The 12,538-nt window shown below is 39.3% G+C and overlaps 5 protein-coding genes and 1 long non-coding RNA gene across 8 annotated transcripts in view; 4 read left to right on the top strand and 2 right to left on the bottom strand.

Moving 5' to 3' along the window:
• LOC104736862 (receptor-like protein kinase At5g59670) overlaps positions 1 to 761 on the bottom strand; it is a 35,474-nt gene extending 34,713 nt beyond the window's left edge. Inside the window, exon 1 of one of the 2 annotated variants that reach the window (XM_019237428.1) lies at positions 6 to 761. In XM_019237428.1, the coding sequence (XP_019092973.1) occupies positions 6 to 87 (82 nt within the window). In that variant the 5' untranslated portion in view covers positions 88 to 761. The remainder of the gene's footprint in view (positions 1 to 5) is intronic. The other variant, XM_019237425.1, reaches the window with a different exon arrangement.
• LOC104736859 lies at positions 1,254 to 2,422 on the top strand. 2 transcript variants are annotated; one of them, XR_759651.2, is made up of 3 exons: positions 1,254 to 1,452; positions 1,619 to 1,661; positions 2,134 to 2,422. It is a non-coding gene; the product is annotated as an uncharacterized LOC104736859 (long non-coding RNA). The 2 variants fall into 2 exon arrangements; XR_002035647.1 differs by lacking the exon at positions 2,134 to 2,422 and having other exon boundaries at positions 1,257 to 1,452; positions 1,619 to 1,665.
• Positions 2,945 to 5,248, bottom strand: LOC104736847 (dnaJ homolog subfamily B member 8-like). Its single transcript, XM_019231336.1, has 6 exons — positions 5,203 to 5,248; positions 4,668 to 4,990; positions 4,203 to 4,368; positions 3,803 to 3,835; positions 3,568 to 3,662; positions 2,945 to 3,338 (listed from the first exon to the last, which is right to left on the bottom strand). Exons 1-6 carry the CDS (start codon positions 5,246 to 5,248, stop codon positions 3,114 to 3,116), a joined length of 888 nt encoding a protein of 295 aa, XP_019086881.1. The 3' UTR covers positions 2,945 to 3,113.
• LOC104736832 (pentatricopeptide repeat-containing protein At5g59600) lies at positions 5,336 to 7,128 on the top strand. Its single transcript, XM_010456895.2, has one exon. It carries the CDS (start codon positions 5,510 to 5,512, stop codon positions 7,112 to 7,114), a length of 1,605 nt encoding a protein of 534 aa, XP_010455197.1. The 5' UTR covers positions 5,336 to 5,509; the 3' UTR covers positions 7,115 to 7,128.
• Positions 7,879 to 10,099, top strand: LOC104736839 (UDP-glycosyltransferase 76E2-like). The gene is made up of 3 exons (XM_019237422.1): positions 7,879 to 8,134; positions 8,409 to 8,920; positions 9,004 to 10,099. Exons 1-3 carry the CDS (start codon positions 8,130 to 8,132, stop codon positions 9,876 to 9,878), a joined length of 1,392 nt encoding a protein of 463 aa, XP_019092967.1. The 5' UTR covers positions 7,879 to 8,129; the 3' UTR covers positions 9,879 to 10,099.
• On the top strand, positions 11,210 to 11,713 carry LOC109127066 (UDP-glycosyltransferase 76E2-like). The gene has a single exon (XM_019231330.1). The coding sequence runs from the start codon at positions 11,210 to 11,212 to the stop codon at positions 11,711 to 11,713; it is 504 nt and encodes a 167-aa protein (XP_019086875.1).

The raw sequence follows: 12,538 nt of genomic DNA, 5'->3' as shown, positions 1-12,538 counted from the left end.
GATACCTTTTTGGTATTGAGCTTCAACAATATGAATGATGATGGCCAAAGTTCTCAGCACCAACAAAAGCCAAAAACAACTCTCCATGTTTCTCTAACTAACTCCCAACGAAAAAAATCAAGAAAACATGAAAGGCTGGCTATGCTGTTGAAGATAAACAACAAAGAAGTAAGACTACTAGAAGAAAGACTAAGTCAATTTAATGGTGAAAATGAGTAAATGTGTTTCTTCATCCGGGGAAAAAGGTTTAAATAGAGAAAACCATTGGCTAAGCTATGGAAGATAAATAGAAAACAAACACGGAAACCCAGATCGCACACAAAGAAAAATACTTTGAAAAGTTCATGAGTTTTCACCATGCAAGAAGAAGAGTAAGCAAACCCAAATCATACACTAAAAGAAAGACTTAGTCGAGTCAATGATGCAAATGAATAAACTGTGTTTTCTAGCTAATGCAGCTTCACCAGGGAATAAAATGCTGGGTAAGAGGACAACAAAGTTGCAACTTTTAACATCACTATCATGAATGAACTTATTAACGGGAAATGTGGAGCAGACCAAAACGTACGATAAGCAATAATATGATCTCTTTTGAGCCATACTTTCTATAATCATACCATTTTAACATTCACGACATGGCACTTCATGAGTCAACAACACCACATTCAGTATTAAAGCAGAGGATTCACAATTATCAAAGCTGATTATAATATCTTCTAAAGTGAAGTGAATCAACATGAACAAACAAATTCCAGAACAAAGACGCCATGCCATTATCAGATATATCTAAAATCAGAACCCAAATAAATAAAGTTGCAATTTTTCAGTCATAACATAAACTTAGAAGAATCACCTCTTCCGGCCATGACTCTGAGAGAAATTTTGAGAGACCCGTCACTTTCAGCCGGCGTCAACCGGCCCAATAATCACTATGAGGAGGAACAATGTGGCGAATCTCCAGCGGTAAATCGGCCATATACGGCAGAGAAATCTTCCGCCGCGAGAAAGACGGCGATGACGATGAGACCTTATCATCGGCGATTTGAGAACGCGATCGACGATTTTGGAGTGCTGGAAACGCAGTCGTAGTTGTGTCGCGTTGCGTTTGAAACGCAACGGTCGTTTTTAAAAAGGATGCAAAAAAATTTACAGAAGTATTAATTTTGGGCCAGATATGGATTTGTTTGGGCCCATTATACAAAACGAATTCACGGATCCATTATCAAATCAACCTATCTATCAGTCATCTGTCTCTACGCGAAGCAGTCCCTGCCTGACTCATCAGAAACCAAACTTTGAGAGAGAAGACCAAAGAGAGAGAAAAGAGAGAGATGAGGTTGTTCGATCCATGGCCAGTGTTCTTCAAGAGGGAATGGAAACGTTGTTGGCCGTTTCTCACTGGATTCGCAGTCACCGGCGTCCTCATCACCAAGCTCACGGCTGGATTCACTGGTTAGTCTCTTCAGATCTGACCGATCTTCATCGGAAATGAAAGAGCTGATCCTAAATTGATTAATCGGATCGTGATATATTGATCTATTGTGTCTTGTGGCTGATTGTTGGATCGCTGGTGTTGGAAACCCTAATTTATGTAAATGTGTATTTGGTTCATTTGCAGAGGAAGACGCCAAGAACTCCAAGTTTGTCCAACAACACAGGCGGTAATGTCTTCATCTTTCGATCAATCTATCCAATTTCAGATTTTTCGATGTTTTCATTTTTCGTTTTACATTTTGTATGGTTTTCTCTGCATCTGTTGATTGAATCATATGAAGATTTTTTTTTTTTTTTTCATTTCGTTCAGGTTTCTTAGAATCGTTTGGTATGTTTTGTAATTTCATCAGTCGTAATTCATGATTTGGTATCTGGTTTTGTCCAATAAACTACCAATGATGTTGTATGAAATAAAATATTTTGACTTGCATTTATCTAAAATCTCAATGTGTAATGTTTGATTTGTCTGCATCTGTTTCTTGAGCCATTTCAGTTCTGTGAATATGGTAATACTTGATGCATTATGAGCCATACGTGAACTATCCCACCTCATTTTTGTAATCCTTATTCAGGATTTCATAGGATCCATAAGACTTAACCATTCTCTGGATTTGTTCATGATCTCTTTTGAAATTTCAGGTGATCTACTGTCATGAATTTGTTAGAGGCTGAGACGGCGACCCGTTCTTATGGAAACTACAGTGAGTGCTTCGGCTGTCAGACCTGCCTGATAATAACATGAAAGAGAGAATTTTAGACACTATAAACTCTCTTCTTTTCCTTTTTCTTTGTGTTTTCACAACTCTTGAGCAGTGCAAATTCTACTTTGATGATCATGATTATTTCCTTATATGTTTGATATGGATCTCATCTTCTCATTTTGTTCCCTCAATAAGATTACATGGTTAGTAAACCTCCAGTTGAATGATCGAATCCACCAACAAGCTTTTGATTCCTAGCTGCACATGTTTTTGTATACCCTAGTCTTATTTATTTGTTTGTAGTCATAATGTCAACTCCTGGTTCCCTTGAAAAAAACCCGTCCGGGTCACCAATTTCTGTTATACCGAGATTTGGATACTTGTTTAGGTCAAACCATAGGTTTCACTAAAACGGATTATGAGCCAAGAGATTCACGATTGTGGCAAAGTTGTGTTGATTTGTATGAACTTTGAACTGAAATTTTGGCCAAGTTCACCATCATTAATCACAAATTTTATTACAAGAGTTGAGTAATCAACCATAAAACCAAGAATTTTAGGCATATTTAGGACAACATTATTAAGCTAACAAATTGACTCCAAGATCGAATACTGAAAACATGAATCTAGATTCTAGAACCAGTATTAAGTATTAACTAGTTAGAGAAAAACTAATACAGGTGGTTTATGAATTGAGTCCAAGATGACCGCAGGCAATGTTGCTTCCAGGAGGAGACCTACGCAAGAGATGGCGACAAAAGCATGAGCTTGTATACCAAACTGTAATAATGTGCATGAATGAAATAATATGCTAGGAAATATACTTTGTTACAACATGTAGGAAAAAAATCTTTCACTGATAGAAAGAAATATCAGAGTATCAAACCAACTAAGAAAACTATTTTCATGCTTATGGGATTATTGCAAGCCAAGATCTTTCTTCAATTGAGCAAGAGTTGCTTCGATCTCATCAATATTGTCTTCTATACTATTCTTTGTGCTATTATTGTTCCCTGACGATTTCTCCGTGGAGGAGCCTTTTTCAAAATCAGATCTTTGTCCGTTTTTGCTTGATCCTTCATTGTCTTCGTCGCTTATGTTCAGTTCTTTCTCAAGAAACTCCACAAATTCTTCCCCAATTTCCTGAGAGAGAAGAAAGACAAACATGAGAATCAAAATGAGCTAAGAACACAAACATGGAAGAACAAAGTTCCAAGCAAAAAACAATCTCAGTTTAGACATTACTATATAGAAATAACTAAAATCAAATCAGAGGAAACATGTTAGTATAGACTCTGTTTGTTCTAAGCTCATATATGACACGCATCAACGACTCCTGGTTATCAGTATATTTTGATATTATCGGGCTTACCCCTAGTTCTTCCCAAAGACTTTTTGGTTTTCCTTGTGAGGATGCACTAGCTTCCCAATTATTATACTCTTCTTGAAGATCTTTGAAGAAATCCCCTGTCAATACCACAAGAAGTGTGAGCCTCTAAATGAGTGACGAAGTTCAGTTACGCAATGTTCTGTGCATAAATTATCTAGACGTGCAAAAAAACCAATCTAGTGACAGAAAGAAGATAGATTTCACAGGTTGACTCTACCGACTGTTATCTGAACATCCCTCACGAATTCACCTGCATAATAAAGTTTGTTGTGCATAAGATCACACTGACCTCAATCAACCTAACCCCCCAAAAGATGACAACACATTAGAGAGAACACCACACCACACTTCTAACCACAGTCCCTAAAAGAAGCCTAGCATTCACAATAAGCTTCAAACACTCTGAACATCACAAATCCTATTTAGCATTGGTGTTGGAAACCCTTTGTCAATGCTTCTACACTGTGCTTATACAAAAATTATCTTTCCTAAACAATGTCAAGCCATAGTTTAGCATTAAGCTTCAAAGAGTCAGTTCCCATTTTACACAAATGGACCCTGATATGATCGTGATTCAGTTATAAATATATGGTGTTTTCAGGGGGTTAGCGTTTTACCAAGTCCATAGAAATCTTCCTCGACTTGACTGTTGCTTTTACGACTTGTTTGACCCGTCGAGTATGAAGCACGACTACTCTCTGATCCATACTTCCGCCGTGAGTCAGAGTTTATCAGGGTAGTGTATGCATGCTTTATTTTCAAAAACTTCTCTTGCGCATTTGCCTATAACACCAAAAACACCCAGAGGATGAACTACACTCTTCTTCCACAAAGGATAAAGACTAAGTAATTTAACTCCATCAACTAACTTCAAGTAGGTACCTTTTACCAAAAAAAAAAAAAAAAACTTCAAAAGACACACATACACATGAAAGCACCATACAAAGTCCCAATTCCATGAATTTGTATATATAAGGACAAACGTGTACGCATTGAAACATCCATACATAGTTCCAATTTCAAGAATTTGATTCTACATACAATAACATCTAAGCAGCCATACATAGTTCCGTAAATTTTACCTCTTTATTAACATCTGGGTGATACTTGAGAGCAAGTTTACGGTAAGCCCTCTTTATATCTTGAGGAGTCGCTGATTGAGACACACCAAGAATCTCGTATGGAGAGACTCTAGCTCTAGGGACGATGATTCGACTTCTCCGTCTTTGAATACCACCACTCCGTCGTTTATAAAACGAAGAGAGACCAATGTCTCCACCACCATAGCAGCACTTTGTTACAGGAAAACCCAGAAAATTTAACCGATAAAGGAATGAAATTGGAGGAAGATGATGAGAAAGGAAGAAACTTTGTGGTGTTGGAGACAGAATCGAAGATNGGCAGACTGAGACACACCTAGGATCTCGTAAGGAGAGACTCTAGCTCTAGGAACGATGATTCGACTTCTCCGTCTTTGGATATCACCACTCCGTCGTTTATAAAACGAAGAGAGACTAATGTCTCCACCACCATAGCAGCACTTCGTTACAGGAAAACCCAGAAAATTTAATCGGTAAAGGAATGAAATTGGAGGAAGATGATGAGAAAGGAAGAAACTTTGTGGTGTTGGAGACAGAATCGAAGATGTTGCTGCTGCATACATAATAATTCTCTCTGCTTCATTCGATCGAATTCACCCTTTTCTTCTGGACAATCAAATCCGGTTATTGTTTAACCGCTTTTCCAATTTCCGGTTATTTCGTAACATTTATTCCGGTTCGTACCGTTTAATCTGGTATAATCGTTAACTAACTCTGTTCTTCTTCGTTCTCTGTCCGATAAAATTGGGAGCTTTCCCTCACTGAAAAGTACAATCTATAATGCGGTTTATGGTAAAGTTTGAAGCTTTGATTCTCATTCATCCATGAACAAGTTATCCGCAATTCCTCGATCTTTTCGGTTATTGGCGATCAGTTCTTATGTTGACCTCATCGAAAACAACGGTCGAGATCGACTGCTTTCTAGAGGAAGAGTGCTTCATGCTCATCTAGTGACATCTGGGATTGCTGGGTTGACGAGAATTGCAGCTAAGCTTGTGACTTTTTATGTTGAATGTGGGAAAGTAGCAGATGCTCGGAAGGTGTTCGATGAAATACCCAAGAGAGATATTAGTGGATGGGTTGTCATGATTGGGGCTTGTGCTCGACATGGGTTTTATCAGGAGGCTTTGGGTTTCTTCAGAGAAATGAATACAGAAGGTTTAAAACTTGACGCTTTCATCGTTCCTAGTCTTCTTAAAGCTAGTCGCAATCTGCTTGATCAAGAATTTGGGAAGATGATACATTGTCTTGTGCTGAAGTGTTCGTTTGAGTCTGATGCTTTTATAGTTAGCTCGCTTATTGATATGTATTCGAAGTTTTGTGAGGTAGAGAATGCGAGGAAGGTGTTTGATGATTTGGGTGAACAAGATTTGGTTGTGTTTAATGCTATGATCTCTGGTTATGCTAACAACAGCCAATCAGATGAAGCGTTGAACTTGGTGAAAGATATGAAACGAGTAGGAGTTAAACCTGATATTATAACTTGGAATGCTCTACTTTCAGGATTTGCGCATATGGGAAGTGAAGAACAAGTATCTGAGATTCTTGAGATGATGTGTTTGGATGGTCACAAGCCTGACGTTGTGTCCTGGACTTCTATTATATCAGGACTTGTACATAATTTTCAGAATGAGAAAGCTTTTGATGCTTTTAAACAGATGTTAACTAATGGGTTGTATCCGAACTCAGCTACGATCACATCTCTTTTGCCTGCTTGCACCACACTTGCAAATATGAAGCACGGGAAGGAGATTCATGGCTACTCGGTAGTCACTGGACTAGAAGATCACGGTTTCGTTAGAAGTGCTTTGCTCGATATGTATGGGAAATGTGGTAGCATATCAGAAGCAATGATCTTGTTTCACAAGACGTCAAAGAAGACAACTGTTACTTTCAACTCGATGATCTTCTGCTACGCAAATCACGGGCTTTCAGACAAAGCAGTTGAGCTATTTAATCAGATGGAAGCCACGGGAGAGAAACTAGACCACTTAACATTTACGGCCATCCTCACAGCCTGCAGCCACGCGGGGTTAACTGATCTTGGGCAAAAAATGTTCCATTTAATGCAAAACAAGTACAGGATCGACCCGAGATTGGAGCATTATGCTTGTATGGTGGATCTTATCAGCCGAGCAGGGAAGCTTGTTGAGGCCTATGAGATGATCAAGGCTATGCAAATGGAGCCGGATTTGTTTGTGTGGGGTGCCTTGTTAGGTGCGTGTAGAAATCACGGGAACATGGAGCTTGCAAGGATCGCAGCAAAGCACTTAGCAGAGCTCGAACCTGAGAACTCAGGGAATAGTTTGCTTCTGTCCAGTTTGTATGCCAATGCTGGTAATTGGGAAAGTGTTGTCAGAATGAAGAAGATGATTAAAAGGAAGAGGTTTAGAAGGTTTCTAGGCACCAGCTGGGTAGAAACTGTTTAATCCTAATGCTCATTTTGGTTATGATCATCAAAACTGAGATTGGGGAGTGACGAACTAATATTTTTGGGGATATGAAGGGAGTCGAGGATGATGAAATTGGGAATGAAGCGCCGCCCACATAAAGCTATAGCAAATACCGATAATTCTAAGTTTGCCCGTTCTGTGATGAGGTACTAAAGCAATCCAAGGAGTTACATGACAACAGTGGTGTTTGGGATATTGATAAAATATATATCTCACATGATTCTGATTTCGAAGGTTCTGTTTTGGATGGTGAGAACTTAAAGCCGGAATATTGGAGAACTTTTGATGACATCGGCCTCTGTAGCAGACTTGGTCTTTATTGTTACAATTTTCAGAATGGTACTGACTACAAGTTTGAGTCTGTGAGCAATTTATATACAGTACTGATCGTTGCCTCGTTGGTTCCCCAAGTTGTTCGTTACATTGGAGGCGGTGACTCCATCAGACTATTCTCTACCCACTTTTGAGACCTGTGTTAAGCATAATGAGGCCTCTAGAGATGATGTGCATTTATGGTGGAAGGTAACAAAGAGGCGAAAGAGGGATAATGAGGCAATAGATGAATGGTACAAAGGTGCATTACCTGAATGGTTGTCTGATGATAATGATTGGAAAGAATGCTATGTGGTGAAGGGTCAGAGTTGTGAGGCATGGAAGATGAGTGGTTGCATCTCTTTGCTGAGTTTGCATATTACACGAAAGGGGATGAATTCTTTACACCGAGCGATATTGCAGAATGTCAACCATTGGAGACTCAAAAGGTGGTTTTGGAAACTCAAAAGACGGAAAAGAACCGCATGAGATGCTTAAGGCGGCAAATGCAATCTCTTACATAAGTTTTGAATGTTGAGATGATGTGGTAACAGGTGAGGTTACTAATTATAGAGCGGCAATGGATGGTAAACCAGGACACATGCGCCTCGAGGTTTAGTGTTGGAGGCTTGGAGCATCAAAATCAAGCCGAACAAGGGAATCACATTTAATTCTTATTATGAGGTTTGTCTTGTCAAATTCACAATTGTTTGTAGCCAGTTGTCTTTTATTTATTTATTATTATATATTTATAGGACAAAGACAAACTGAAACTTTGATTTCTTCTGACTTTGAATCTGAATTTTTCTGTTTTTTTTGTCTATTTTATTACCACAAATCATCAAATCTGAATATTCCATTTAGAGATAAACATAAAATATTTGAGACCAAAGAACAGGTTAGATCAGATCTGGTGAGATTCTGACCAAACATAATCATCTCTTTGAGCTTCTTCCAGTGCTAAATCGAGAGGAGAGAGAAAAAAAATGGAGGAAAAGCAAGTGAAGAAGAGAAGGATAGTGTTAGTTCCAGTTCCAGCTCAAGGTCATGTAACTCCGATTATGCAACTTGGGAAAGCTCTTTACTCCAAGGGATTCTCCATAACTGTTGTTCAGACACCGTATAATCGAGTTAGCTCTTCCAAAGACTTCTCTGATTTTCATTTCCTCACCATCCCAGATAGCTTAACTGACTCTGATCTCAAAAGCCTTGGAGCACTCCCGTTTATGCTCAAAATCAATCAAGTCTGCGAGGAAAGCTTCAAGCACTGTTTAAGTCAACTATTGCAGGAACAAGGTGATGATGATATTGCTTGTATCGTCTACGATGAGTACATGTACTTTTCACAAGCTGCAGCTATGACGTTTCAAATTCCTAGTGTCGTCTTCAGCACGACAAGTGCTACTGCCTTTGTCTGTCGCTCTGTTTTGTCTAAAGTCAATGCAGAGTCCTTCTTGCTCGACATGAAAGGTACTCAAGATTCTAGCTTTTGTATCTCAATTCAACTGCCCATTTAGTTAGAAAAACCAATCTAAATGTTGTTCTCTCTGCAGATCCTGAAACGCAAGAGAAGGTGTTTCCAGGGTTGGATCCTCTAAGGTACAAGGACTTGCCAACTTCAGCATTTGGGCCATTAGAGAGTATTATCAAGCTCTACTGTAATGCTGTAAACATTCAAACATCTTCTGCTGTTATCATCAACTCAGCAAGCTGTCTAGAGAGCTCGTCTTTGGCACGATTGCAACAAAAACTACAAGTTCCAGTGTACCCTATTGGCCCACTTCACATTGCAGCGTCAGCGTCTTCTAGTTTACTAGAAGAGGACAGGAGCTGTATTGAGTGGTTGGGCAAGCAGAAACCAAGCTCAGTGATTTACATAAGCTTGGGAAGCTTGGCTGTAATGCAAACCAAAGACATGTTGGAGATGGCTTGGGGATTGAGTAACAGCAATCAACCTTTCTTATGGGTGATCCGACCAGGTTCTGTTCCCGGCTCAGAATGGACAGAATCCTTACCAGAGGAATTTAATAAGTTGGTTTCAGAAAGGGGTTACATTGTGAAATGGGCACCACAGATAGAAGTTCTCAGACATCCTGCAGTAGGAGGTTTTTGGAGTCACTGTGGATGGAACTCGACGCTAGAGAGCATCGGGGAAGGAGTTCCCATGATCTGTAGGCCTTTTACCGGCGATCAGAGAGTTAACGCGAGGTACGTTGAGAGTGTTTGGAGAATTGGGGTTCTATTGGAGGGAGAACTGGATAAAGGATTTGTGGAGAGCTCTGTGAAGAGGTTGACTGTGGGTGAGGAAGGAGCAGATATGAGAAAGAGAGCCATTGCCTTGAAAGAGAAGCTTATAGTCTCTGCCAGAAGTGGAGGTTCCTCATGTAGCTCATTGGACGATTTTGTCAATTCCTTGACGACGCCGTGAAGATGAGATAGTCCCTGTCCAAACCCAAAGAGTGTATCAGAAGATATTCATTTAACATTATGACTCAAATGAATAAAAATGGTAAGTGTAATACTTTTTAAGTGTGATTTTTGACAGTTGTCTCTAAATAGAAGAATTTCTTCTGCATTTGGAGGCAGAAGCTGAGAAGCATTGTTTTGAGTTACACTCCCAAAAATGGATAAGAGATAAGACCTTGTGCTTATGCATTACAGTTTCTGCGACCAAATGTAGTCACTAGAAACCCTTATATCAGTTATTTTCATTTTTTTCACCATACCAAACAGATCAACCGACTCCAATCGGGGGCCACTTTGGTATCTGTTTTGATTGTCACAAACCCGACACTGTGCCCTGGAGATATCTGGCCTTTGTACACACTTTCTAGAATGATAATGCTTTTAATGCTTTTAAACAGATGCTAACACATCGATCCACACTACAAAGATTTACGGCTACTCGGCCGGCAGCTTTTTTTTTTTATGTTCAGACATGAATTTTGTATGCTAAAAATAACACAAATCTTTTAAAAGAACTTTCAAGAAAGAGGTGAAATAAATAAAGAAAAGGATTGAGATAGACTAAGACAATGGTCCAAAACAAAACATAAAATTAATATAGAAAAGGGTGAATTACTCAAATGTTACTCATTTTAGGTAATATTACCAGAATCTACAAAAAACTTTTTTATTACTAGAATGTTTCGGGTATTTTCAACATACCCAGCGTGCCCCTGTTTTATGTTACCGGAAAAAACGTTATTACAAAAATGCCATTGCCACGTCAGACGCCACGTCAGAAATCGCTAACGTGTACCATAACTCAGCCGTAACGCGAGACAGAGTATGTTGCGGCTGAGTTATAGGTATGTTGCGGCTGAGTTATCGGAAAAAACATTTGAGTAAGAGCGGACGGCTGACTTATGAAAATCTGGCTGAGTTATGCTCATAAGTCAGCTAAGAGTTATGACTGACTTATTAAATTTGGCTGAGTTATGCGCATAACTCAGCTGTAGTAATGGCTGAGTTTTCAACTGATGGTTGAGTTGTCAAAATTTTGACTGAGTTATCACAACGACACGGCTGAGTTGCCATTTTCCGACTGGCTGAGTTATGAAAAATGGCTGACTTATGCGATGTAGTTACGGCTGAGTTATGGTAAAAAAACTATAAACTCAGCCGTCATAGGCTGACTTATCNTTACTAGAAGAGGACAGGAGCTGTATTGAGTGGTTGGGCAAGCAGAAACCAAGCTCAGTGATTTACATAAGCTTGGGAAGCTTGGCTGTAATGCAAACCAAAGACATGTTGGAGATGGCTTGGGGATTGAGTAACAGCAATCAACCTTTCTTATGGGTGATCCGACCAGGTTCTGTTCCCGGCTCAGAATGGACAGAATCCTTACCAGAGGAATTTAATAAGTTGGTTTCAGAAAGGGGTTACATTGTGAAATGGGCACCACAGATAGAAGTTCTCAGACATCCTGCAGTAGGAGGTTTTTGGAGTCACTGTGGATGGAACTCGACGCTAGAGAGCATCGGGGAAGGAGTTCCCATGATCTGTAGGCCTTTTACCGGCGATCAGAGAGTTAACGCGAGGTACGTTGAGAGTGTTTGGAGAATTGGGGTTCTATTGGAGGGAGAACTGGATAAAGGATTTGTGGAGAGCTCTGTGAAGAGGTTGACTGTGGGTGAGGAAGGAGCAGATATGAGAAAGAGAGCCATTGCCTTGAAAGAGAAGCTTATAGTCTCTGCCAGAAGTGGAGGTTCCTCATGTAGCTCATTGGACGATTTTGTCAATTCCTTGACGACGCCGTGAAGATGAGATAGTCCCTGTCCAAACCCAAAGAGTGTATCAGAAGATATTCATTTAACATTATGACTCAAATGAATAAAAATGGTAAGTGTAATACTTTTTAAGTGTGATTTTTGACAGTTGTCTCTAAATAGAAGAATTTCTTCTGCATTTGGAGGCAGAAGCTGAGAAGCATTGTTTTGAGTTACACTCCCAAAAATGGATAAGAGATAAGACCTTGTGCTTATGCATTACAGTTTCTGCGACCAAATGTAGTCACTAGAAACCCTTATATCAGTTATTTTCATTTTTTTCACCATACCAAACAGATCAACCGACTCCAATCGGGGGCCACTTTGGTATCTGTTTTGATTGTCACAAACCCGACACTGTGCCCTGGAGATATCTGGCCTTTGTACACACTTTCTAGAATGATAATGCTTTTAATGCTTTTAAACAGATGCTAACACATCGATCCACACTACAAAGATTTACGGCTACTCGGCCGGCAGCTTTTTTTTTTTATGTTCAGACATGAATTTTGTATGCTAAAAATAACACAAATCTTTTAAAAGAACTTTCAAGAAAGAGGTGAAATAAATAAAGAAAAGGATTGAGATAGACTAAGACAATGGTCCAAAACAAAACATAAAATTAATATAGAAAAGGGTGAATTACTCAAATGTTACTCATTTTAGGTAATATTACCAGAATCTACAAAAAACTTTTTTATTACTAGAATGTTTCGGGTATTTTCAACATACCCAGCGTGCCCCTGTTTTATGTTACCGGAAAAAACGTTATTACAAAAATGCCATTGCCACGTCAGACGCCACGTCAGAAATCGCT

The sequence above is a fragment of the Camelina sativa genome, chromosome 2, assembly GCF_000633955.1.
Source record: "Camelina sativa cultivar DH55 chromosome 2, Cs, whole genome shotgun sequence".
In the NCBI taxonomy this organism is placed as follows: Eukaryota; Viridiplantae; Streptophyta; class Magnoliopsida; order Brassicales; family Brassicaceae; genus Camelina; species Camelina sativa.
This window is presented reverse-complemented; position numbering and strand designations above follow the sequence as displayed.